Source organism: Chionomys nivalis, chromosome 19 (genome assembly GCF_950005125.1).
Source record: "Chionomys nivalis chromosome 19, mChiNiv1.1, whole genome shotgun sequence".
NCBI lineage: Eukaryota > Metazoa > Chordata > Mammalia > Rodentia > Cricetidae > Chionomys > Chionomys nivalis.
In genome coordinates this window covers 15,500,121-15,527,938 of record NC_080104.1, presented here as the reverse complement: position 1 = coordinate 15,527,938, position 27,818 = coordinate 15,500,121, and the positions used below count along the sequence as shown (strand labels likewise).

General features: G+C 42.6%; 1 protein-coding gene across 1 annotated transcript; it reads right to left on the bottom strand.

Moving 5' to 3' along the window:
- Positions 1 to 15,836: 15,836 nt before the first annotated feature.
- On the bottom strand, positions 15,837 to 25,407 carry LOC130862039 (adhesion G-protein coupled receptor F2-like). Its single transcript, XM_057751410.1, has 5 exons — positions 25,336 to 25,407; positions 20,975 to 21,017; positions 20,143 to 20,297; positions 18,980 to 19,222; positions 15,837 to 17,300 (listed from the first exon to the last, which is right to left on the bottom strand). The coding sequence occupies exons 1-5, from the start codon at positions 25,405 to 25,407 to the stop codon at positions 15,837 to 15,839; spliced, it is 1,977 nt and encodes a 658-aa protein (XP_057607393.1).
- Between the last annotated feature and the right edge of the window lie 2,411 nt (positions 25,408 to 27,818).

Genomic DNA, 27,818 nt, shown 5'->3' with positions numbered 1-27,818 from the left:
TGGTGACACCTTTAGTCCCAGTAGCCACACTACTTCACCAGAGAAGTGGGACAGCAGTGGTGCAAGCCTTTAATCCCAGCACTAAAGAGGAATACAAGACAGGAGGAGATATGTCTCAATCAGTCTCATTCTGAGGATTCGTGGAGGCAGGATCGCTTTTTCAGTCTGAGTATTTTTTAGAGTATTTCTTAGCTCTCTAGTTGCTTGGCTGCTTTGCTTTTCTGATCTTCAGGTTGAACCCCAATATCTGACTCTGGGTTTTTTTAATTTGTGTTACACTTCGCTCTCAATGTGAGGCTTGAACCCACAACCCTGAAATTAAGAGTCTCATGCTCTACCGACTGTGCTAAAATTTAAGTTAAAAGATATGTTATTTTGGAGAAAAGGTCTTGCTTTTGTTCCCACAGGAAATGAGAAGCTATAGATTCATTCTGGATTAAGAAAAATAAGGTTTGATCAAGAAAGTTCCCCTGAAAAAAATCTCCAATGGGAAGTGATAGCCCAGATAATCCAATGTTTCAGAGCATCTCTGTTGCAGTTTCCTCTGAGTTCTACATCCAGAACAATCTCAAGACTGCTGGCTGAGATGATCCAGTCTCACAGAATACTCCAGAATGCTCCAGTCAGGACTTGACCATAATCTTAAATTTTCTTTGGGTCCCTATAAGATTATCAGCACTCTCAATTAGCCAGAAGTAGCCTAGAAAACTATGCCCACATTCCCAATAAATGGATTATGGATGTTTGTCTTGCTTAGTATTGGTTACAAGTTGTTATGGATAATGATCAGGAAAAAGATCAACAAAGGAGATTAGATTCAGAGTCTTGTTTTGAAAAGAGAAAAAGGAGGAATACTGGGGGGTAATATTTTTGTATACTGTAAAGATTTGTCACTTGTATCAGTTTAATAAATTGCTGATTGGCCAGTAGCCAGACAGGAAGTATAAGCAGGGCAACCAGACTAGGAGAATTCTGTTAAGAGGAAAGGAGAGATGTAGTCACAAGCCAGGCACAGAGGAAGCAAGATGAGAATGCCTTACTGAGAAAAGGTACCAAGCCACAAGGCTAAACATCGATAAGAATTATGGGTTAATTTAAGTTGAAAGAGCTAGTTAATAATAATCCTGATCTAATAGGCCAAACAATTTATAGATTATATAAGCCTCTATGTGTTTATTTGGGACTAAATGGCTGCAGAACCAGATGTAACAGAAACTTCTGCCTACAAAGTGAAGCCCTGGAAGCCAACAGAGTTGACCCAGCTTAGCAGAGCTGTGACTCACAGTTCCAGGTTTCCACTGCATCTTAAAACAGGCATCATTTCCAATTCCAACACTCTACAGTTTTCTCTTGGTTCACTGTCCAAGAAGTTGCATTCAGACCCCAGCCAGACTTGGTTTGATTTTGAAAAAGTAGAATATACTGGCAAGAGGCGCCCTTCTACACAGAGCCAGCTGTGAGCTACTTAGAGTCAGTCCGACTGTTGGAGACTATTCTTGAGAACTCTCCTTTAGAATCCAACGCATTGCATCCTAGGCCACCTTTGCTGAGAAAAGCCGAGCTCTCTCCCTGACGATAAATATGACCCAGCAGCGTGGAGGTGGAGGCGCCAGTGAGACACTGTTGTTGATACCCACTTTGTCTTCTTGTCCCTTGCAGATGCTTAGTGTGTCATATGTAGATTTGCAGTTGGTGGGCAAGACATGTTTAGAAGCACAGAACAGCTTTGACAGAGGGGCCTTCCACATGTCACCCCCTCCTCCATCAGCTCTGCAGGGTAGAGGCTTCCGTCGAAGTACTCAGTGGCAAGAGGACAGGAATGAAGTGCATGCTTCCTCAGGCACTGCCATTCCAGGAATGAGTAACCTTGTCAAGAAGAGAAAATCACAGCTTAAATATACAAGTAGCAAGATGTGAATGCTTTGCACAGTGACCAGCTGCCTGATGGACAGTCTCTTCCTGTAAGGCTCTTTGGGACCCAGGAAATTGTCCTCCTCTATTCCCTGCAGGTGCTGAGTTGTAAGCCTGGCCTTTCTGTAACATGAACCACTTTATTTTGGGAATAGGGTGAGACAAGACCTCAGGTAGCACAGATCAGTCTCAAACCTTTTATGTAATTGAAGATGATGTCATAGTCATAATCCTCCTGCCTCCGCCTCCCAGGTGCTGGGATTACAGAGGCATGTGTTACACGCAACTGAACCCATTTCCTTTGAAATATAACTCCTCTCAGCAGTACTATTTCTTTCTACAAGGCCTTGGACCACTGTCAAGGCCACGAAGGCTGCTGGAGCCTGGATGTGATGGAGGAGGGGATGAGAGACTCTCTTTACATACCACAGTGCCTCTCTCTGCATCTCCCTGTTTCTCTGTGTGAGTCGTGGTCTGTGTGTACATCACCCTCTCTGAGTCAGTCTGCATTTTTCTGAGTTCCCTATATAGCCCTCACTCTCTCTGTGGACAATTCCCATTTCCATTGTCTTCCCATGGATGTGAGTACTTCAGTATACTTGTATGTGCTCCACTATGTTTGTGTGTTTGTCTCTGTCTTTCACCCTGTTGTTCTAGAGTCTGTACATGTCTTAACCTTTTAACACTAAAGAAAGAAAAGGGACCACAGTAGGAGATTGATGATGCAAGATGCCCTGGGAGTAGACAACAAGAAATGGAGAAGAGAGAGCTAGGAAGAGAGGAGATCCCTACTCAACCCCTTAAGCATACCCAGGCCAGGTCATGAGCCTTCTCAGACATGCTTTATTGTCTTATGGGACAAAAAGTCAGTAACCTAAGAATTTAAAAATGTGCCTTGCCAAGACAGGAATCAAGAGAATTTATTTCTAATTATAATCAAAGAAATGCCATAAACACGAAGCATGCTTAGGGACTAGACTCTCTTGCTGCATACTCACCTCCCATGGTAGGGATGCATGCTGCTCTGTTAGCTTGGCCCTTTGGTAGGATGGCAAGAGAATTCAGAAGAAAGATCCTGTTGAAGACAAAATATTGCATTTATCAGTACCAGTCAATCTGCACTTATCACGGTGATTCTGGGCACACAGAGAACCTGAGGCATGGGAAAATATTTTACCCTTTTATATCACCTCCTCCTTTCCTCTTCATATTAAAACTAACAACCTAGCAACAGGCTTGTCCAAGGAGTCCCACTCTACCATAACTGGCACCAAGAGAATTCTGAAAGAGGAGGAGAAAGACAAGAAAGGGGAGGAGGAGCAGAAGGAGGAGCAGGATGAGGAGAGGAGAAAAAAGAGAGGAGGAAGGGAAAGAAGAGTAGAGGAGAAGAGAGAAAAGGGGAGAAGAAGAGGAGGGATAGAGAGGGGGAGAGGAAAGGAACCTGGTGTCCTGCCTCAGTTTCTTAACAGCTTTTCTACTGAGATCCTCAACATTAAAGTTCCCCTATACCTTTTGTGTATGTTTTAGACATGTGTGGTCTAAAACAGCAAGACATTTAAACATTGGCAGATCTGTGGCTACATGAGCATAGGCTAGTTTATCTTGTCAGCTACAAAATGAACACAACAACATATGGTGTCTTGGGTGTTGGGGAACTGGGACTGGTCCTGTCCAGGTAGGTGCCTTAAAGGGTGACATAAATCTGGACTGTAGAAGATTGCTACCAGGGATTAGTGGCCTTCAAAGCAGAACAGCTAAATGGATGGTAGCCCTGCTTCTGTACTTGGGCAAGGGTGGTAAAGCTAATGACAGGCAATGGCCTGAGCAGAATGAAGGAAAAAATGCAAGATGAAAGGTAAATATATGTTGTACTTAGACCAGAGGCTTTTAACCCTGACCGCATGCTAGAATCACTGCAGAGCTTAAAAAAATGTGTAGGCTCAAGTCTTGAGAGTTTCTGCTTTAATTTTTGCGTAGGCCTGAACTGTGGTTTGGTGTAGGTTTTTTATTTATTTATCTGTTTGGTTTTGATTTTTAAGCTCCCTAGATATTTCTTAGATACGGCCAACATCAAAAACCACTGACTTGGACCATCAACAATAATGAAGGGCTAGGTGACTTTCTGACTTACGTAAAAACCAGAGAGATAGAGAAAATGACTGTTTGTCTTAGGCCTCAATGGCCAGAATTTCCCTATGGTGGCCTGAATAGATCATTCTAAAAACACACGAGGGAAGGACCAAGGCTACTACTTTAGAAGGGATTTGAAATAATCAGGCCAAGTTCGAGAAGAGAGCCTTTGGTGGTTTGAATGAGAATGGCCCCTATAAGCTCATATGTTTGAATACTTGGTCACCGGGGAGTGGCACTCTTTGACAGGATTAGGGGGTGCAGCCTTGTTGGAGGACATGTCTGCTCTCAGTAAGTTTGCCCCCTTTTTTAGATGGGAGAGAGCATAAAGAAATCAGTAATCTCCCGGAAGGACTAAGAATGAGAGCGAGTGAGAGAGAAAGGAATGGTAGGTGACAAATCAAAGCCACAGATGCCCTTTTGTTGTTGCTGTGTTGCTGAGGTCAACCCTGAGTCCCTTTTACTAACATGCAAACATCTTCCCTCACCCAGAACAGCCAGGCATCACAATGAAGTTTATAAATTATAGAAAGAGAGGATACGGTAAAGGCACATCACAATCCAGTTCCCCAACAATGCCTGGAGCACCTCCACCACATCCCTGAACTGACCCTGTGCCTATGCCATTCTGGTAACCATGGCAACTGTTTCCTTGCTAATCAAGCTCCTGGGAAGTCCTTTGTATTGGGTTTCAGCATGCGCATCCCTAGAATTTTCACACTTTGCACGTGACCAACTGAACAGTATCAGAGAGAACCAGCAGGCTGTCCAAGGAGCCTGAGATCCCTCATCTCCTTTCATTGCTCCTTGTAGTCACCTGCTTCCTGTTTCACACCTACAACATCTGCCACCTTGTCACCCCTCTTTATACATCTAAACTGACTTTTGCCTTCATATTCAGACATCATACTCCATAAAGATTCTGAACAGCTCAAAGAGGGACCCACTCAGAAAAACTCTACACCAAAGGGTTTACACCATTACCTTGCCAAATGAAAACACAATGTGTTTACCTCTGATGCTCTGGAGACCCATTTGGCAGACAGTACTCGACTCTTTAAGGCTTCTCTTATCTGGAAATTTAACAAAACGGGTTAGCAATCGAACGTTTATAAGAAATTAGCAGTGTGCTTGGATGTGACTAACACTGTGACAAGGACACAAGTGGCTATCTGGGTCCTTTCGGTGGGTCAGTAACAAGTGGAGTGAGCTAGAGAAAATCCAGGAGACGAGGAGGGGCAGAGAGAGAAAGCTTATCTGGCAGGCGTGGGTCCCTGGTCTTAAACATGAACCCAGTGGCTACGAAGCAAGTTTGCGCAAGCTCATGAATGCTAATTACAGCTTTGGCATTATTTTTTGAACCATTAAAGTGGTTCATCACATCCCACATCGCATCTCATTTGGAATTATTAAAAACTTCTATAAAGGAGGAGAAAAAATACCACACAAGGTCATCAGTGGCTCCAGATTCAGGAAATCATAATAATAGTGGCAATTTTATGATTTTACAGTGTTTTTCATGTCTGCCATCCCATTTTATGAAGAAGATAATCCTCAGAGATAGATACTATTGTCTCCACTACACTGCCAAGGAAGCTGAAACCTCAAGATCAAATAACATCCAAACTCAGCCAGCTGCACAGATACAGATCCAGGTCTGGGATTCATGTCCATCCACTGTAGACCTTCCTGCCTCCCTCCCCAACCCTTTCCTGTTTCCCTTCCTTTCTCCCTTCTGCCATAGAAAATGCTGCTTTCTGAGGCCCTGCATACATTGTCTTCACACTAAGGCCTGTGAAAGCCCTCCAGCTCAGGGAGACTTCATCGCTCCCTGTTAAGATGTAAAGTCTTTCCTGCAAGTTTGTAAGGGAGGGAGGCGCTCCTGGAATCCAGGGGGATCTTCGAGGCCATGCTGGCACTTCTATTGGCATTTCTACTCTGACTCTTTTTAAAATTTTGTATTTCATAATTGCACAATATTCGCTTAATATAATTGTATGCTGTGCACATTAATAGTAAGTGCACTTTGAAAAATATGCTCAGTTTTCAACTGCTGGTGGGGTTTCCAGGACACCTCATGCACATCCCTTTGCATCCCTTAGTCATGTCTGGCCCTGTGACGCTTCCTGTATTTGTCTTTTACATTTTAATTTTAATGAAGAGATTCTGATCTCGACAGAGACTGCGTAGCTTGTAATTCTTTGCATCTAACTCTGGCACACAGAGAAAAGGTGTTGCCATTATTTGACTCTGTGTATTAGTTACAGCATCAAGTTAGTAGACACACAACCCGGGCAACTACGACTGTGGGGTACTGTAAATGCTTCCTGTGTGTTTGCACCTATAAAGTTGCTTTACAATTTTTCATTTAAATCTGGGACTCTCAAGCACTGTGGAGCAAGACCAGCATTTTCATTCCTTGTGAAGGTGGGGGAGGGTTTATCAAAACAAGCCCATTGTAAGCTTTGTGACACTGTAGAGTGTTGACTGTTTCCCATTGTAAGCTCATGGCTGCCTCAGAGTTGTGGCTTGCTGCCACTTCCCAGTCTGGTGAGTGTGTACTATGCTGCATGACGTTAGCCCAGGAAGGGAGCTCGGTTCAAGTGGTGCCTCCTCTGAGTGTGTACCATTTTGCACAATGATAAACTCAAAGGCTTATGAGTTGGAACGTTATAAGCCTGAGGCCACCTACACACAGAAATTCTACGGATAAGTCTGTGTCACTGCTGAGTGACTTCCAGAGTGACACAGCATGTTGGTAAGGCAATGAGAGGACTTTTTTTTTTTTAATTCTGTTCACAAACCTTTGATGTTAACTTCAATAACATGAGTACTTTAAAAACTTGTTACCCTAAAGTGGACACAGGTGTTTTGTTTCCAATTTTGTTCTGATGTTGCTCCTTTTTCATTTTTCCCTTAGCTTTTTACTTTGGAGTCGTGGCTTATTTTCCTGTGTGAATGGATCTGTATCATGTGTGTGCACTGCCCCCAGAGACCAGAAGGAGGAATCAGACGCCCTAGCACTGGAGTGATGTGTGAGCCACCAAGTGAGTGCTGGGAACTGAACCACTTGGCATCCTTCGTTGAGCAGTCCTGTATTCCTGGCACACTTCCTTCCAACCCAATAGATATCCTTCCAAAATAATATTGTGAGATTTAACTAAAAATTCCATTTCTGCCATTAGAAATCAAAGCAGGACCTTGAGGAAACTGTTTCTTCACCCTGTGTCTCTCTTTTCTCATCTCAAAGACAGAGAATAGAAACTCCTCGACTGTTTTGAGGTTTAGAGCTACTGTAATGAAATGTGCTCCTCAGAAGAGCTTGAAGGACAATGATAAGAATCACCTGCATTAAAAGAACCCTGATGGGGCTGGAGGGATGGCTCAGTGGTTAAGGGCACTGGCTGCTTTCAGAGGACCAAGGTTCAATTCCCAGCACCTATGTAAACAATTCACAACCTTCTGTAACTCTAGTTCCAGGGGATCCAACACCTTCTGGGCTCTGCAGACACTACAACACGGTGCACAGACATCATTTCAGGCAAACACTCGTATACATAAACATAAATAAAATCTCAGAACATTTTTTAAATGATGCTCTGTTTCAGGGGGCTGCACAGATGCCTGAGGTCAAAGTTCAATAAGTATTCTTCACAAGTCAGCAGATTTCAGGTCAAGTACTCAATCCAGAAAAACCAAGAATGGCTCACACACAATACCTTTGGATCCAGGATTGTTCCAAACATGAGGATGAAGAAGCCCTGCGAAAGAGGGAGAGGGGAGGAGATGCATTAAATACAATGATGGTAAGAGTACCAAACACAACCTTCATCACATCATTGCTACTCTGGCCATAAGAAAAGAGCTTTATTCCACTCATCCCTCATCTCAGGCCAAATGTCTACCCACCGGTTCAACAGATATTGCCTGAAACAACAACAAACCTGTTACTTAACAAAGAGTACCACTGTTGACATAGAATAAGGTCCCTGCTTTATGTGAGGATCTTTGGAACTTCAGGTTGAGCATCATGAAAATTCTCTTCATTCAACAGGAGCTGTTCCCCTCAAAATATAAATACTCAAGAAAGATGTAGAGAAGATGCAAGGCAGTGTAGGCTTGTAGCCTCTAGCAGTAGCTAATAAAACACACTTGCACAGCACAAAGAAAAGTAAGCACACTTGGCTGCCCATAACCCCCTCACATCACCCATGCAGAGGAAGACTACATCAGCAAAATGAAGACCATCCTCCACAGCTATGATCCATCTGAGGTTCTGTCTTTTTGCTTTCACTTGTCCGCTAGTCACAACATAAAACCTCCCTGGATGAAGGAATTTCAAGGGACAGCCCCATTTTTCTGATGAGGAAAAAGAAGTTCAGAAACACAAGTTTTAAAACGCTGTAGACAGCAACATCCTTTCGACCTATTTCTTGGATGCTGGGTGACTTGGGTGGTAGGTGGAAAGGGAAAGTGAGAAGTTGAGCTTCCCTATGGGCACTCCCTGCTAAATCACTTTGGCCATAGCTGAACGTGAGCCCAGGCAGAGGAATGCAGCTGGCACCATAAAGATGTCACGGTCAATTGTTCAGCAGTGAGACGACAGCCTATTACTGCTACCACAGTTGATGAAAATGCAGTTGACAGATGGGAGACGACAAGAACCAGTGTGAAGCCAGACAGCTCATTCCTTCCTCTAGTGAACTCAAATGCTCTTCACCATAGACAGTCTATAAATACCCAAGCTTGGTCTGCATGGAGATTTTATCAGACTGCATATTTGTGTGAACTCTTATTTTAGAAATGCTTACAATTATTTAACTTCACTTATTATTAAATAAGTGTGTGTGTAGTTTATAGACATGTAACTATGGTGGGTATGTAGATGGATGTCATGGCACACATGTACATGTCAGAGAATTGCTTCAAGTGGTCAGTTTTGACCACCTGCATTGCTGTGTTGGAGTCTCTCTTATTTCGGCCACACTGCATTCTCTATAGGAGCTGGTCTACAAGCTTCCGACCAATTCTCCGGTCTTGATCTCTCATCTTCTGGGAGATTTCTTGGTAACAGAAGCTTACCATTGTATCTGTATATAGTACCATATGTATACACAGGGTGGAACTCAAGTTGTCAGGCTTGCATACCAAGCCCTTCTACCTACTGCTCCATCTCACCAACTCTCACACTCCTAAGCCTACACCTGCCTTTAACTCTAGTGTGAAGATGCCATGGTTGACATGAACCATTAGTTTTCAAAGTATTACTCTTGTGAATATGCTTGGAACAGACACACACCAGCCTGGGTCGGTACTAACAATGCATTTGAAAATCAAAATATTAATGAGATTGGCCCAGTGTAGAGATTTACTTAGTGTAGATTTGAACGGGAATGCCCCCCAAAGGCTTATAGGTTTGAATGTTCAGTAGAACTGCTTTAAAAGGATTGAGAAGTGTGACTTTGTTAGAGCAGGTATGTCACTGGGGTGAGCTTGGAGGTTTCAAGAGCCCATGTGAGACTCAGTTTCTCTGTCTCTTTCTGAAACCTGGAGGTCAGGATGTAAAGTCCTCAGCTATTGCTCCAGCACCTGTCTGCCTCCTGCAGGGATGATCATGGACTAACAGTCTACACTGAAAGCAAGCCCCCAGGCAAATGCTTCCTTTTAAAAGTTGTCTTGGGCCGGGCGGTGGTGGCGCACACCTTTAATCCCAGCACTTGGGAGGCAGAGGCAGGCAGACCTCTGTGAGTTCGAGACCAGCCTGGTCTACAAGAGCTAGTTCCAGGACAGGCTCCAAAACCACAGAGAAACCCTGTCTCGAAAAACCAAAAAAAATAAAAATAAATAAATAAAAAATAAAAATAAAAGTTGTCTTGGTCATAGTGTCTCTTCACAATAATAGAACAGTAACTAAGACATCTAAAAAACCACAACTGTAGACTATTTCCTCTATACAAATTTGTGGGGTTTTGTTTTCGTTTGTTTTCTGAGGTCTTCATCCATATTTTAGTCTAGAATGCTTTGGTCTCCTACTAAAATATCCTTGGGAGATGAGGGTCTCTCAAAGTCCCACCCAGGCCACAGTAGCTCTCAGAGAAGACAGAAGAGGGAAGAGGCAGCAGCTACAATGACACCCAAGGTGGCCACTCTCTCCACACTAATTCTTCCACAGTAAAGGGATTGGCTAGCACCCCAATCAGTAGCGATATTTCCACAGGACTCTAACCAGGAAAAATCTTGTTTTGAAAGGGCTTGTCTCCTGTATCTTCTGCCCTCCAGCCTGTTGCTCGGTCAGCTTCAGCTGTCCCCTCACCTCTTCTAACCCTAAGCCCCACCTCTGCTGCTGCTTCCCATCCTGCAGATGGTATCTGACTGCAGAGGATCCATGGCTCTGCTCCCTTTTCTCATTACTGAGCATCTCAAGGATGCCCTGATACAGAGATAGGCAAAGGCATCAAAACAGACAAACAAAGAAGTGTGGGGATTATAAGACTGTTGTTTTTAATGTGATTCATTTCCCTGTCAGTCTGTGTCACTGAATTTTACTGATGGCTGTATCTATAACCAGCTCACAATATTCCTAAACTATAAGTCAGCTTCCATGAGCCAGCACAAGTCAGTACAGCACTGCCTTCTCCCATCCCAGTGTCTAGCCCTCCACCCACACTGGTTGGCAGCTACCCACGACCACATAGGTACTGCCATCTCAATGACTTCATCCTTTTCCTTGCCAGAAGTAAAGACAGAAAATAACTTGAGTTTCAAGTTGATCCTAAGACAATTGAAAATGCCCACAGTATCAAAACTCAGGCACTCACAGTCCACTCCAAAACAAGAGTCACAAGTCAGGTAGCCTGAGGGGAGCATAGAAAGGTGCTGCTGTGGTGTGAGTGGCGTGAGACAGGTGTGTAGTAAGGGTTTACGAAGAGTAGCCTGTAGATTGGCTGAGCTGAAAGTTAGAAACACAGGGGTATTACCTCAGCCCCATCCATGACTAGCTTTGTAAAAATGTTTAATGAGCTGACAATTTCTGACACTGCTATAAATCTAGACTGCAATAACACTTTCTATAGAAATATAAAAAATAGCCAAGGTTTAAAATGTTACATGTGCTCTTGTACTATTAACAGTGCTCTCCTAGTCCTCAAAATGTTTGCTATAAAAAGTGAATCATTTGTATTCACATTTTAAATGAGGAAAATGAGTAGATATTTGATTTGAAGTCTCTGTTACCAACTTGTAAACATATATTTGGAAATACTTTTACTGGCCACTCTACACATTCCAAAAAAAATGTATAGCTCTTTAGGAAACTAGAAACTTTCTTTTTAGTTGATTGCAACCTTTATATTTAATGTATGTAATTTCCAAAGAAGAAAAATGTTAAATGTAAAGTACTATTTAGACATTAAATAGACCTATATGTTAGATCAGTGGAAGACTGAGATGTAACTTTGAGTGAGAAGGAAAATTGCACAATAGCTATGATGTAGTTCAGTGGGTAGAGCACAGTCTACAAAACCTTGAGTTTTGGAATGTTGGAGGCATGCATACCTAACAGGTACATAATCATACACATAAGTTTTCAATTCTTATATTCAGTATATATTTGTATAAGCATGCAGAAAGAATTTGGCGGTGATACAAATGAAACCGTGAACATTGCTTCATCCATACAAGTGTGAGAAATGCCCTTAAAGACTCTGCTGTAACCTGCCTGGTTCACCTAAAATGGCATGCACTGCTGTCTCAAACCTCTGAGTAGCAGACAACACAACAAGGGTAAAAAATGTAACAAACACCTCCAATCTGAGACTAAATTTCAGAAGAGGTGATTGCTAGCTTTCTAAGTAGTAACAACACAGAGTTAGCAATACAGTTCAGTTGGTCCAGCATTTGCATAGCATGCATGAAGCCCTGGGTTCTATGTCCAGGACCCCGTAAATGGTGCATGGTGGTGTGATGTGGGACTCCCCTCTGAATGCTGTGAATATTTCTTATTACTATTGATTAATAAAGAAGCATGTTTTGGGCCTACGGCAGGGCAGAATAGAGTAAGGTGGGAATTCCAAGCAGATAGAGGAGGAAAGAAGGCAAAGTCAGGGCGACGCCATGTAACTGCCAAAGGGGACAGACACTGGAACTTTACCCAGTAAATCACAGCCTTGTGTTGATACACAGAATAATATAAATGGGTTAATTTAAGATGTAAGAGCTAGCCAATAAGAAGCCTAAGCTAATAGGCCAAGCACTGTTTTAAATAATATAATTTCTGTGTGATTATTTTGGGTCTGAGAGGCCAGGGAAACAAACAAGCAGCCTCCGCCTATAAATTGGCATGCCAATGTGGGCAGACTACATCCACATAAAACCTGAGAGTGCATGCACACACACACACACACACACAAAATAAACATAGTTTAGCACAGCTAAAAACACGTGTTTTTTTTTTCAGATGGACTCTGTTTGCTGGCAGTGAGCAGGGGACCTGCAGCCCCTTTAAAAGAGGTTTTCCTGATTCAGCAATAGCGGCAAAAACTCCCATAGTTTCAAGAAGTCAGATTCCTGGTTCATGTTAGTTGCATGAACAGCTCTGACTCTTTCAAAAGCTGAGCACTTAAATGGGATCTGTGACCAGTGTGTTACAAATTACTTAATGGAAACATTGACCTGCTGTGTTCCTGGATTTGGGACAAAGAGAATGGCTTACAGAGCTGGCAGTAAACATATTTCCCTCTGCCATGTTGAACTTGGCAGAGCCAACAGGTAGGGCCACAGAGTTAGTCCTAGCCACACCTGCTTAGTATTTAAAAGAAAAGGCTCTCCTGGTCAAAAAATAATTATAGATACACATTCAACAAAGATAGATTCAGATGAAAAAGACCTCTAAATGGGTCACAGTATTGGATAAATGAACATAGGCTTAAGAGAGAGAAGAAAAAGAACACAGACAGTTATAATATAAAAGCATACAGACAGTCATAGATTAAAGGAGTAAAGATAATAAAATAAATATTAAACTTGTGAAAAAAGTAATAGAGTAAGAAAAATAAACCACATAAAGATGGGCTATACACAGAGAGTCTGGATTATGTATATTATTGTGTCTTCTTTGATTTTTTTTTTACTGTGAATGAGCTAAGTACAGAGAGATATTTGATTCTGGGGGCTGCTAAGCTAAATCAACATATATATTTTAAAGGTATCTTGACTTCAAAATTTGGGTCTAAGGCTATGTTGTTTTGAAAAATAGGTTCTCCTTTTGTTTCTACAGAGGATAAGAACCTATGGAATCCTTCCAGGCTATTGTGGTTTGATGAACCAAGACCTCCACGAAAGGTCCCATAAAACCCCCAAAATACTTCACCCAACAAAAAACAAGGATCATTTAGGAGATGACTATGCCCAGATTTCCTAAAGGATTGTTTATAAATGTTTGTTTACATTTAAAGGGGGATATGCTATAGAGATGAATATTTTGCATTTTTATAGATTTTGGTTTATTGGTACAAATTTAAGGTCAATTTTCGTATATATATATTTCTGTTGTTGATTAAGGTATTATGCTTGTGCAGCTCATTGAAAATTTAATATATAGTTAAGAAATACAGATTAATAGATGGTCATTTATAATAGTCAAGCTGTAGTCATGTTAGTAGGTTTTCTAGATGTACAAAGATATAGTTCAGATGGATAGGTATTCAAATGTTTCACAAGCGTACAGAAAATGGCATTTAAAATATTTTAAGAACTTAGAAGAGGCAGGCGGATCTCTGTGAGTTCGAGACCAGCTTGGTCTACAAGAGCTAGTTCCAGGACAGGCTCCAAACCCACAGAGAAACCCTGTCTCGAAAAACCAAAAAAAAAAAAAAAAAAGAAAGAAAGAAAAAAAGAAAAGAACTTAGACTTTTCTCGACAGTGAGACATGTCTGCTTCTGGCAGCACCAATTACTTTAGAGAGATTGATAAACATTGAAAAACTCATTATGAAATTTGCCTTCAATGTAACAAGGCTATCCATTTGAGCAAGAAACTGCTCTTGCCTGGACTGTTTGATGGTAGATATGCTATATAAACTGGATATGCAGGACCTATAGAAAAATGACTTCTAATGTTGCCTAAAGAAGGTGAGACAGTCCTTCAGGGTTCCTGAATCAAGAAAGAGTCTGCCAGACAGTCTGCAGAACACAGAAAGAAGTGACTGATAAGCTGTTAATATAGGCAAAATGTCTCTGAAATTTCCTGCTTCGTGGAAAAGCCTGCCAGATACTATGGGCCTACAGGCTGAAGATGGATACCCTAACATTACAGAAGAACTGTGGCTGACTGTCCAGGCAGCAATATTGTCTCTGTCAATTCTAGAGTTTTGGAAGTTGCTTATAATGCACTTCCTGTTTACTGAGGTAATATTATATCCTTCTGGGGTCTTTAGTGGAATTGTAGAATAGATAGTTAAAGTTTTCCTTAGTTATTATGATAAAAGATAAATTAGATATAAAAATTTAGACTCACAAATATAGGATAGATGATAGAGTATTTTCCTTAATTTGTCAAATATAAATGGACTAAAAATTGTAATTATAATTCTTGCTTGATTGTCGTATGTAATCTCGCTATGTTAATGATGGAGGTGGGTCTTGTATCTATCTGTTTCTTTCATTGGTTAATTAATAAAGAAACTGCTTGGCCCTGATAGGACAGAAAATTAGGTAGGCGGAGCAGACAGAACAGAATGCTGGGAGAAAGAAGCCGAGGCAGTCAGTCACCATGATTCTCCCACTCCAGACAGACGCAGGTTAAGATCTTTCCTGGTAAGCCAGATCGTGGTGCTACACAGAATATTAGAAATGGGTTAGATCAATATGTAAGAGCTAGCCAATAAGAGGCTGGAACTAATGGGCCAGGCAGTGTTCAAAAGAATACAGTTTCCGTGTAATTATTTCGGGTAAAGCTAGCCATACGGGTGGCCAGGCACCAGGAACGTAGCCCTCCACTCCTATTACAACATGTTAAAGTTAAAAACTTTCTTTTGAATTAGACAGAAAAGGAGGGTGATGTGGGATTCCCCTCTGTATGCTGTGAATACATTCTATTACCATTAGTTAATAAAGAAGCTACTTTGAGCGTACAGCAAGACAGAATAGAGTAAGACAGGAATTCCAAGCAGAGGAAAGAAAGCAGAGTCAGAGAGATGCCATGTAGCTGCCAAAGGGGACAGATGCCAGAACCTTACCCAGTAATCCACAGCCTTGTGGCAATACACAGAATAATAGAAATGGGTTAATTTAAGATGTAAGAGCTAGCCAATAAGAAGCCTAATCTAACAGGCCATGCAGTATTTTAATTAAATATAGTTTCTTTGTGATTATTTTGAGCCTGAGCAGCCAGGAATCGAATGAGGAGCCTCTGCCTACAGTGGTGCATGTCTGTAATCCCAGCACCTGGGGGATGAAGACAGGAAGATCATAAGTTTAAGGTCATAGTGAGTTTGAGGCCATCCTGGGATACATAAGACCCATCTCAAAAAGAAAAGGAAAAAGAAAAAAAAAAACAAGCCTAATAACAGGTATTGATGGTCTCTAGTACCTAATTTTGGTACTAACTTTTGAACTTGTTGCTTTCAGATTCATACTTACTTCATTTTCTGAGCACCTCTAGAAACTGGCAGTCTCTTTTGTGACAAGAAAAACATGCTTGTAATAACCAGACATGCAAAGATCATGCTACATATTCTTTGTAAATAAGAGGGTCAGAATTCAAATCCAGGCCTTTCTGAAACAAAATATATCTCTGTTTCATCGTCTTCTGCATGGAAGACATGGTGCCATGGGCTCCTGATCACAAAACAGCTTCACAGACCATCCCACTTCAGATTCTACCATAGCATCTGGACTTACCTGTAATGCATTGAGTAAGGAGAAGATAATGTGGAAGACCAGAGAGTGACCCCTGATGACTGTGCCTATTCCAAATCCCCAGGTCAGCCCCAGCAGTGGCGTGAGGATGGCGATGTTCTTACAGATCCTCACGATGGCTCTTACTTCCTGGAACATGGAACTGCCAATGGCAGCCCTCTGGGTCTTGATGATAACCAGTGTGACTGTAATCAGGTTTACCACTACGATGGCCAGAGCTGGGACCACAAAGGCTAGGAGAGCCTTGGTCATGTCCCAGTTAAGCCAGCAGGCCTCAGGACGAAGGTAGCCTCTTCCAGGCTCTGTGACAGCAAGTGTGGTAACAGCAATCACCAAAGGGCAGCCATAGCCCACTGAAAAGAGAGAGGCCACCAAGAATGACTTGGGCAGTGTATGGAACACGATCAGAATTCCATAGAGGATAAGGAGAGCCTTGGCGAGCATCCAGAAAAACACAGCCAGATAAAAGAAATGAACAAAAAAGGTTGCAGCCACACATCCATTGTAGTGGGATATTGGGCCACTGAGGAAGGAAGCCACAATGAACCACACATCAGCCATCAGCAAGGTGGCTGCAATGTTAGCAATACACAGGTGACGCAAATATGAGATCTCTGTTTTTGTCACTTGACTCCAGACTAAGGCCTCAATGAACAGGCAGATGATCAAGCTGCAGATGGAAATGCCCAGGCCTATGTACGTGATATAAATTAGAACCGGGTTCTCCAAGGTATCGGGTGACATGAGAATGGAGAAGGAAGAAAACGACTTGTTTGGCCAACACCTGCAAACAGCCTGCTGGGAATTTTCTTGAATCAGCTTACAAACTTTCTGGTCCCATCTGCTCTCCAGGGAATGCCAGCCCACACACTGGGACTTCCTCCCCTCTGCCTTGCTGATCTTTTCAAACATCAATGAGATATTTTTAAGCTCCTTAGGCAAAATGACAGACAGAACAAGCCCATTCACGGTCATGTTTTCCAAAAGACTGGCTTCCAGGATGGCCCCGAGAGTAGGGAAGGCGATGCTGATGACCTGGGAAGGAGAAGGAACCTTCTGCAGGTCTTCAGTTGTGAGAAGTACCCTCCCAGTGACTTCATCACTCGAGTCATTAATTCTCATTGAGAAAGTGAAATTCCTCCCGCGGCTGTCCCTGGACATGATGGTGCCCAGGGTATGAATGAAGACATGTGATATGTTGATGAGATGGTCCTTCACAAATAGCTTGCTTGCAAATGAATTGATTGATTGGAGCAAGACACAGCTGCTGTTTCTGTCTTGGATGAAGGTCCAATTTGATATGCTTGTGCTATTAAGAATATGGTTAGCCATGGCGCTGTAACTCTGTCAAAGAAGAACTGGCATTAGTGGTAAGCCACTCTTTGAAACTTCCAATACATATAAGACTTGCTATTACAAAGTGTGGTCTTCTAGCCAGCGGCATAGGCACTCCCAGAGATCTCCTTAGAAATGTCCACACAAGCCACCCCAAACTCAATGCGCCCTATTCAGTATCTTAACTGTACCCCTGGGTGACTTACTTGCACAGTAAAGCTTAAGTTTACCTGCAGCTTGGAACCCACATACTGCATGCAAATGATAATAGATATTAATGCAATCCAACACATTTGTACATGACAATACCATATTACAACATCAGAAAGTTGGACAGGAATTCAGAAACAGCTCAGTCACTAAAGTGCTTGCCATACAAGCATGAGGACCCAAGTTCAGATCCCCAGCACCTACATTAAAGACAGACATTGTGAAACATTTGTAATCCCAGCACTAGGGAAGCAACAGGTAAACCCCAGATGCTCATTTGGTCAGTCAATGTATCCAAATCAATGATCTCCAAGACCAGCAAGAGATTTTGTCTCAAAAAATAAAGTGGAAAGAAACTGAAAAAGACATTTGACACCACTCTCTGACCTTACACAAAAGAATACCTGTACATATGAGTACACACCCACATGAATACACATTCACACACACACACACACACAGAGAGAGAGAGAGAGAGAGAGAGAGAGAGAGAAAGAGAGAGAGAGAGAGAGGAGACCCTTGGATAGCATTTAGAGAATGTTAGTTATCTGTAAAGGAATTCCTTGTCTTGCTTTCCTCTTATCTGTTAAATGCCTTCCTGGGAGACAAGGTGAAGGCGAGCAGCTTCTACTTGCTCTTTTCTACCACCGCTTCTGCTGCACTCCTGGGCAAAGCCCATCATTCAATTGCTTTTTCAGAGTGCCCGTAACGTAGCTGACACCTGTTAGTCCCAGTGTGTTACAAGATGCTGCGTGGGACTATGCTGAAAACTGGAACGTGACCACAGGGTTGAATCACCCCTCACTACTCCCCACTTTAAGCACCAAAACCGTGAAGAAATGAATCCAGTTTCATTTCACACTTCTGTAGTTCAAAGGTTTGGCCACTTGTTCTGCTTCCTGTTTTAACAACTTGTTCTAATTCGCAAAGGAACGTACGTCTTCCTTTGTGCACGACCCACAGTGTTTCTTCAATAATTTCAGTAGCTTGAATGCGCTATAGGACAGCAGACTCTGGCCCACTACAGATTCATCCTCTCTGGCACAAGTCCTCAGAGACCCAGAGCTTTGAAGGCTAAGGCAACCATGGAATCCATCGCACACAGCCTTGAGCCTTCACAGATTCTACCCGGCATTGAATAAACCCTTCAAAGGCTCAACTTCTCATGGACTCAGCCCCTCCCAGATTCAACCCATCACAGGCCCAGACCCTGGGGGAAAAAAAAAAAAAAGACTGAGATGCATACCACAGAACCAAGAAAGCTCTCTCTGGTAGTATGTCTTGACCTGGCATGTGAAGTATTCTTTTATTTATTATTCTTCCTTCCATAAGATTCGTTAAGCACTTGCTACGTGGCACATTAGAAATACCAAGAGGAAAATATGGTTTCCAATCCCTGGGAAGCTCAGAGGGTATTCTAGCTAACTTAAGTTCCTCCCCCAAAGAGATAACGCTGGTTGATCTACAAGACCACTCACCCGCATCTTTTCCTCGTTGACCTCTCTGGTTAGGACTGTGGAGATGTTGTGTAAGAGATCTACCACCATAGCAATGTTCCCTGGCATCTGGGGAGACTTCTGAATGCTTCTGATGATGCAAGATAAATCCTTGGGACACTTTGCCATCAGCATATCCGTTATAGTCTGAGATTTTCTACGTGAATCATCATGTAGAAGTATAGTCGATTCAGTGGACTGAACTGAATATAATTCCTCATCCTCCTGAAACAGGACCAAAGGAAAGAAATCCTTTATTTGTTCGTATCAAATACAAAAGTACTTCTATTAGAATTTAAGAAAGCCCTATTATACAATTGCACATCACATAAAATGCTTTCATTTTTCATTTTCAAAGAGGCATCTAGGGTGGAATAATTTGATCAGCACCAAGATGTATAAAGCAAAATGTAAGTCTGAATTCCCCCAAGGGATGGCTCTCTAGGGCAGTCTGCTCAAACATCAACTGTTTCCTTTAACGCATCACTTCAGACACTTCCTGGGCATGTACATTTTATGTATATCTTGTACGATTAAATGGATTCCTATTGACATTTAACTTATTTTTACATTATCAAGAGGGGAACCAAGAGACAGTGTTTTTTAAAATTAGCAGGAGCTGAAGACTTGGCTCAGTAGTTAAGAGTGGGTACCGCTCATGCAGAGGACTCGGGATTTGGTCCCTAGAACCCACACCAGGTGGCTCGCAGCTGCCTGAAACTCCAGGTCCAGGAAACCTTCTCACCTAGCAAAGTCTGGGGGGTGCAGCCCAGATTTCATGAGTCTAACAAGTTTGGGGGGTGTTACTAGTCAGCAAAGTACACTATGAGTATCAAAACTTTGGGGTATTTTGAGGACTGAAGGCAAAGATGTTTGACTCTAGTTTGACTGTGGCAACTCTAGAAGCCTCTCCTTGCTCTGTCTAGATGGACAGATTCCCTCAAGTCATGCAGGGAACAGGATACACTGCACTGGCTTTCAGACACAGAGAAGAGAGGTGTTTATGAGTTCATGGACTCACAACCCATTGCTACCGTGGAAGCCTGTCTCTTCCCCTTAAGTGGGCCTCATGATCTCATCTGAAGCTCCACTTCACTCATAGAGGCCTCGTGAGAATTCCTGATAGAGGAGAAAAGGACCCTTACCTCAAACATGTTCATGGCATTCAGAGTGTGGCAGGTTTCAGTAACTTTGTGCCATTTCTTGGCCTTACAGGCAAATTTCATGCTGCCCTCACTTTTTGGAGGGCAAGATTGAAAGCAGGGGCCATCACTGTCCTTACAGACACCCTCACACACACCTGGGGAAATAAAAGGCAAGACATCCATATCAGATGGAAAGGTCTGAGGTCATGGCTGCCCAGCCAGTCAGTAAGGTGTCTGTCTCTGTGGCAAAGGCACAGCAATTCCGTCGACATGGGTATCTTTTCTCAGTAAGATTAATGATCGGAAATGGATTAGCAGTCACTCCATACTTGTGAAGCAGGACCCTGTTCTTCCTGACAGAACGACATGCCACATTCCAGTGTTGAAAGCTGACTCAAGTATAAACTCCTCCCATCAAATGAGAGGGAAGAACCCATGGGTTACTCTCCTGAGCCACCCTCCCCTCCCACACCCACAAAACCCTCAAAAGACCTCCTGGGAGTCCTAGAGATAGGCTTGTCACCTCTAGTTTGGGATGTTATAGCAAGCTCCATGGTCAATGAGACCTTTTCTTGTCACTGCCCTGGTTTGAATTAGCGCAATGAGAATTCACAGCCAAGAAGTCTGAGACACGGTAGAGCAGAGGATGCTGGGAAGATACAAATATGGCTAGGGCTAAAGACACAGTGGACTTGCATGTAAGTAAGGAAAGGACAAATGTCATCTGTCAAGGTGAACCATGTCTCATTTCGTGAGCCAGAGGGCTGAGAATGGCCTGCTGTCACAACAGATGATAAGACTCCCGTGTGACTGGCAACTGCTACCAACATACCATGTGGCCTGGACATCACCGTGTCCTTGCTTTTGCTGGTGGCCTGAAAAGAGAAAAATCACAATTCTCAACAAAATCAAATGTCAACAGTTGATACCACTGGTTCATTTTAATCACAGACAAACAACTATATCCAAGTCAGCTGCGACACAAACGCAGCCACCGAAAACCCAGATGTTGTATATGGTCCAATGACATATCTTTCTACTTTTCCCCCCAGTGCCAGGCAGGGGTACTGTCCCCTCCTCCCAGTCATAATTCCGTATCACTACAGTCTCTAGTCTACACATAAATCGCATCATGGGCAGAGGGAAGTTTACTAGGAAGCTCATGAAGACTTCCTTCTCTTGTATGGGCCCCACTGAAGACCGGGAGAAGGTCATACCACATGATCACATGTTCACATGATTATATTTATCGTATTTTCAAAGACAAACTATTCTAACTGCCTTCCTAATGGTAACTGTTGAGGTTACCATTTTTGTCTTTCACCCCTCCCCCTTCACACTCTGTCCTGTTTGGGTATCACCAGAGTGGCACATTTATTGATGACACCAGGACAAGGAGTTGAGTAAGAAATCCATTTGACTGGATTTAGTAGGGTGTATTTATATAGTTTGCAGTCACTTCTAGATTACAAGAACATCAACCCTGAAGTGTCATTAATTCAAAATTATTCACAGGTGGCCACAGAACAATACAACAACAGATGTTAAGAGCCCTGACACCTTGCAGCTCTGCGGAAAGAAGCTGGAAGTTTCCCTGACTTTTATAGCAATCCTGCATATTTACACAAAACTGCTATTAACACGTTGGAGAACTAAGCCGTGTTATTCCATAGTAGCAGCAACAAGGGAAGTGTAGGGCAATGCAAAAGGGAAGAATGGGAGGCTGAAGAGATGCCGCGTCAGCTCACTAGGAGCACCAGCTATTCTTCCAGAGGCCCTAGGTCCACCTGCAGCTCACAACCTTCTGTAACCACCATTCCAGGGCCTCCCAGGGCACCATGCACACACGTGGAGCATAGATGTACACACAGTCAAAACACCCATGCACATAAAACAAGTGTTTAGAAAATATTTAGAAATGAAAGAATGATTTTTTGATTCTCTATATCGCAGAAATTATAAACTCATTAACATGCACAATGTTAGAAAATGCAAGTACAGCTCCTGAATTATTATTACCGGTATTATTTTTACTGTATGACTGAATGATGTTGAGCAATTACTGGATACAAATTCTTTAAGCAATTCCCTTTGAAATTTATTTCGATTCATTTTCTCATTCTAAAAAAAAATGCTCACTTTCATTTTGTATTTTGTGTTATTCTTCTTTAAGGGTGCCCCCTACCCCACCCACCCATGCATATCTGGCTGTCCTGAGTAAGTGGTCTAGGAAAAGATCACCAACCCACCTAGTCTCAATTCCTGAACTGTCCCTTAAGAAGGACCACTCACCTGTATATGCCTTCACTTCCCCATCTGTAAGCAGAACAGGCATTACGGCTCTTATGAGGGAATAAATGAATTGACCATGAGAAACCCTTGGGGTTGCCCTTAAAAGTGTGAGATCTGCTTATGTCTTGGCAGCGGTTACTATTCTGATACTGACCAGTGATTCCATCGAGCTCATGTTTCTCCCTTCTGAGTGATCTTTTCTGATGGCATTCTGGATGTGCTGTTCTCCATCTGCCTTCGGAAGGACTTGTTACCCACACTACCACACAGTACTGCCTAGCCTCTGCTATCGGCACAGCACTGCCTAGCCTTGGCTACCTGCACAGCACTGCCTAGCCTCAGCTACCTGCACAACATTGCCTAGCCTGGGCTATCTGCACAACACTGCCTAGCCTGGGCTATCTGCACAACACTGCCTAGCCTGGGCTACCTACACAGCACTGCCTAGCATCGACTACCTGCACAGCACTGCCTAGCCTCAACTACACGCACAGCACTGCCTAGCCTCAGCTACATGCACAGCACTGCCTAGCCTTGGCTACCTGCACAGCAATGCCTAGCCTTGACTTACCTTGCTGCTACCATTCTTCTCTTTTTCATGCTAACTTCTCAATTAAAATTTAAGTTCCTTAAAAACACAATTGTGCATTGTCTTCCTTTCCCCCATGTAAATAACTCAAGGTCTCTCATGTATGTACACTTGTGCAATAACATATTGGTATGCATGTGTACATTCACAAATACAGACGTGCATATGTTAACATGTGTATGGGAAAAGAGGCAAACTCAGTCTTCCTATTTCTGAATGAAATGAGTGCCCTCTAGTGGCCTGGAAGAGCATTAGCCATAGCTCCAACTTTTATTTCCAGATTCTAGTTTCTAGGGAAGAAAGACATTTTCTGGACATTTGTTGTTTGGCCGACACATGGTATTCATTTTCCTTTCTTATTAAGAATGTTATATTTCTCCATGTTATCAAAAACAATAATGAATATTCCCTGTTTGTTTTTTTTCTATGAAATAATGCTATGGAGACTCTGAATTGAGTGAGGTCTCTCCAGAACTGAGATGTTACTGAGGAACTCATGAAACAGGATTCCTTGGACTTGCCAGTGCATGACGGCCTCTCATTTGTATTCATGGGAACAAATCCCTTGGGTTTCAGTCAAAAAGCTGCATCGCTTGCACTAAACTGGAAGACTACAATAATATTTCTAGACATCTTGAAGGTTGTGTAGATAGTCCATCTGACCTCCTTATTTTATGAATAAGAATGCAGAGACTGTTGTAGAGGAGGTGACCCGAAAAAGGTCACACAGGGAACTCTTCTTATTCCTGACATTAGAATCTGTTCCTTCAGCACTGCTCTTTCCAAAGGTCAGGCACCAGATCAAGAGCCAGCAGGGATGTGTGGCAGGAAGTGAGGGCTCTCGAGTCACCCAAAGCCCGTATACAACTGTGGAGGATGCCTGGTGGCTAAACACTCCAGAGAAGGTTCGGGTGACTAATTGGGTGTGTGGGCAGGACATGGGATGCTGTCGACAAGAGGATCTGGGAAGTCTGCCTTCTTACTCTGCTGACAACAAGAGGTTCCAGAAAGTCTGCCTTCTTACACCAAAGACCTGATTTGCGTCAGCCCGGTTAGCTTCCTTAGGTACATCATGCCTGGTCCTTTCGGTCAGTTCATGTCTAGGTAGCATCCAGAGTAGCTCCAAATATTAACATTCCTCAACCTCATTCTAGACAGAAAGGCAGACACTAACCTGCCCCGCTTGAACTGGAGAACTTCCCGGTGGGCATGTTTACCTATGGGAAAGTCAGGAGAGGGGTAGCACCGGGCAGCTGTGAGGATCAAAAACATGAACAATGGAAGAAAAGGATAGAATGTTCCAGGCAGGGTGAGCCCCAACGATAACAATAACAACTGTCTCCCATGCAGATGAGAAAACAAAGATAGTACCAAGCTATGGGCATCAGAATGCCCCCAGCAGAGCATCTTCCCATAGCACCTATAATCTTTCTCAGAAACCAGGTTTCAATCTTTGTGACGATGAAGGGGGTCACAAAGAAGAAGGCCAAGCTAATTAGATGGCGAATGTTGTTTGGAAAACTTAGGACAAAACTTCCAAAACCATTCTCGCCTAAGGAAGCTCTTGTTATCTTAGCTCATAAGAAGTCATTCCTTCAACACCAACCTCAGTCCCATCGTCTATAAAGTAAGGGATAAGGGCTTCACCCATGAGTCCCAAGACGACCTTCCAGGTCCCACAGTCAAATAATAGCGCTCTCCCCCAAAATAATACTTTAAAATTGTCTCTTCAATGTTTTATAGCACCATGTTCCTTCACACCTTCTTTTCAATAAATAAGCGGAAAATTAAAGCCCAGGATGAGGGGAAATATTCCACAGAGAGTCGCGGGGTTCACTGGTCCACATACTAGAAGAGTAGTTTACTATAAACCCCACCCTGTTCTTCTGCCAAGATTCTAAAAGGAAATGATGCTATTGCCACTTTGAATGAGATGTTGCCTCATTGTGCCAAATCATTCTGAGGTCCTGCCCACTAAATATCTCTAGCATCTCCTGGGCACTGTGGCAACCTTCCCTACCGCTACTACTCACGGCCTCGGGGAACCGCAGCAACCCTCGGTGTGAAGCAAAAGAGTCACCGCCAAGAATACGGGGGTGGGGCATCTTACCCTTAAATCACATTAGCTTCGCTTGGGCAAATTAACGTGAGACAAGTTCGTAGCAAGGCGGTCTTTCCTGTCGCCTGTCGTTGTCATTTCTTCAGGCTGTGCTGGCCCACTTCATCCCCACCTTCCCCTTACACTTCAGCCCTCGGAGCTGGCGACTGAAGCATTCTTTGTCCGTTTGTCACCCACTCTCCCCCATTTGTACCTGGCATAATATCCTGCAGGATTCTGTAGGCAGAAGAAGCACCAAACCGTACAACCAAAGGGCAGGGGTCATTGTCTTCCACACACCCGAGATGCTCGCCTCTGTGAAAAATAAAGACAAGACATCGTCAATGTGAAGCTTTTATAGCACGGTGCCCCCGCAGGACAGTGCTCACAGAAGACCTGACTCTGTCTTCAGCGCTGCCCAAGCAGCTGGCTCTCTGGCCCACAGCAGTGGCCCTGTGTCCTACCACAGTCATTACCAGGAGGGTGCCGTGGGAGCACCGGTCCTGCTCGCTGTCGTTGATTTGCGTGGCACGCCTCACATAGGAATTCCTCACATAGGAATTCCTCTAAGCAAAGCTGCTTGATGGATTTCACCTGCCCTACTGGCTCTAACAACAGCCTGTGTTTAGGCAATGGAAATGTCAGTTTACTCCCTGGGTTAGACCAGGGCTGGGAACTGTGTAGGAGGCTACGCAAGATAAACAGGGATTCTTGTGGATAACCGTGGCCTAGAAATACCTTTGAAGGATAAGTGATAGGCTTATCCTATTATCTCGCTCCTCCTCAACCCAAGAAGTGTGTCTCCATACATAAATAGGAATTTCTGGAATTGAAGTGTTCTTGTTACGTTTAACAGAAATTAAGACAAAACTAAAGCAATTGCTTACCATCTCCAACAATGTTAGCATGTCATAGTCATATAATATACTCGGAAATATACCTAACAAAGGAAAAAAATGGATGAAGAGGGCAGGAAGAAAGGAAAGAAAGAATGAAATGTTGGGGGCGATCTGACAAAATGCATAAGGGACACAAAGGATTGAATAGAACCCGCTGGCAAGGATCCGTCTGAGAATGTTAACATTAACTCTTACTATTTTCATCCTGAGTGAGATAGCAATTGAAAGATAGTAGATGTCTACACTCCCAGATAAAAGGATTTGCATAATCAGAATTCACTGTATGCATGAATAAAGCTTCAAGTATAAATCCATTATTATACATAGTTAACACATGCCCATACACATTTTTTTAAAATAAAATTCAACATGTACCCAAAGGCATGTGCCCCTCCCACCATGATAGACAGATCATGGTAGATAGGTAGATAGGTAAATGGTAGGTGGATAGATAGGTAGGTGGGCATTAGATAAGTAGTGGTGTTGGTACTTTTATTCCTTTGCTCTTTAACAAAGCCACCCAGCTCCCAAATAAATCCACATGGAGTCTTATTACTATTTATAAATGCCCAGCCTTAACTTGGCTTCTTTCCAGTCAGATTTTCTTAAATTATCCCAACTGTCTTATGCCTCTGGGCTTTTACCTTTCTCTATTTCTGTGTGTCTTTTCTTTCCTTCTTACTCCATGGCTGGCTATGTCACTGGGTGGCTGGGCCCTTCCTTTCTCACTCCTCTATCCTTTCCTCCTAGAGTTCTCTTTTTATTCTCTGCCTGCCGGCCCTGCCTATGCTTTCTCTTGCCTTGCTATTAGCCATTCAGCTCTTTATTAGACCAATTGGGTGTTTAAGATAGACAAAGTAACACAGCTTCTCAGAATTAGGCAAATGCAACATAAAGAAATGCAACACATCTTTGCATCATTAAAGCAAATGTTCCACAGCATAAACAAATATAACACATCTTAAAATAATATTCCACTAAAAAATAGATGATAGACAGATGGACACACAGATGATAGATTGATAGATATATAGATGATAGATAGATAGATAGATAGATAGATAGATAGATAGATAGATAGATGAATGAGAGAGAGAGATGATAGCTAGATAGATGATACATATATAAATGATAGATGATTAGATAGATGGATAGATAGATAGGTAGATAGATAGATAGATAGATAGATAGATAGATAGATAGATAGGTAGATAATTGAAAGAATAAGATTCTTGGCTTTAATTGAAAAGCCCAAGGGCTATCACAATGGTTGACTTTTTGCTACCTGCTCATTTTTAGCCAAAAAGAATTCTTCCACCCAATCATGCATCATATGCAATAATGTCATTACTAAAACAATGAAATTATATTAATTTTTAAATTCATGCTTTCTGCCTTGAAAGACAAATCTAGCAGAAATTCTGCTAAAAATCCCACAATTAACAAAACCTTCACAGCACATCTTTCAGCATTCAGTTAGCACATTTAAGCCTCTCACACAATGCGAAGGGGAACATAATTCCCAAAACCTCACACCTATTTTTCCATCCTTCTCTCATCCTAAGTCGATCAAACAGACAGTGCCTCCTGTTGAAAAGCATGCTAGTGATCTGTCAGATCATCACCAAGGCCAGCACCGCTTTGAGCACACTTAGTATGACAGAAAATTAAAGCCGTGGATGAGTTTGTTGCCATAATTCTGAAAAAAAAAAAAACTTAAAAAGAAAGCCAAATATTTCTGGATTAACTATCTTTAAATTTTGTAGTCAGTATGGGAGACAGCATAGGGGTGGCATAT

What these genes read in the sequence shown, in the direction of transcription:
- LOC130862039 (XM_057751410.1), bottom strand. Translation starts at nt 25,407, where the DNA reads ATGACCCCTGCCCTTTGGTTGTACGGTTTGGTGCTTCTTCTGCCTACA. An exon ending in CCTGCAGGATATTATGCCAG is followed by an intron (nt 21,018 to 25,335) that starts GTACAAATGGGG and finishes TTCTCTTTTCAG; the next exon opens with GCCACCAGCAAAAGCAAGGA. An exon ending in GGTGATGTCCAGGCCACATG is followed by an intron (nt 20,298 to 20,974) that starts GTATGTTGGTAG and finishes TTATTTCCCCAG; the next exon opens with GTGTGTGTGAGGGTGTCTGT.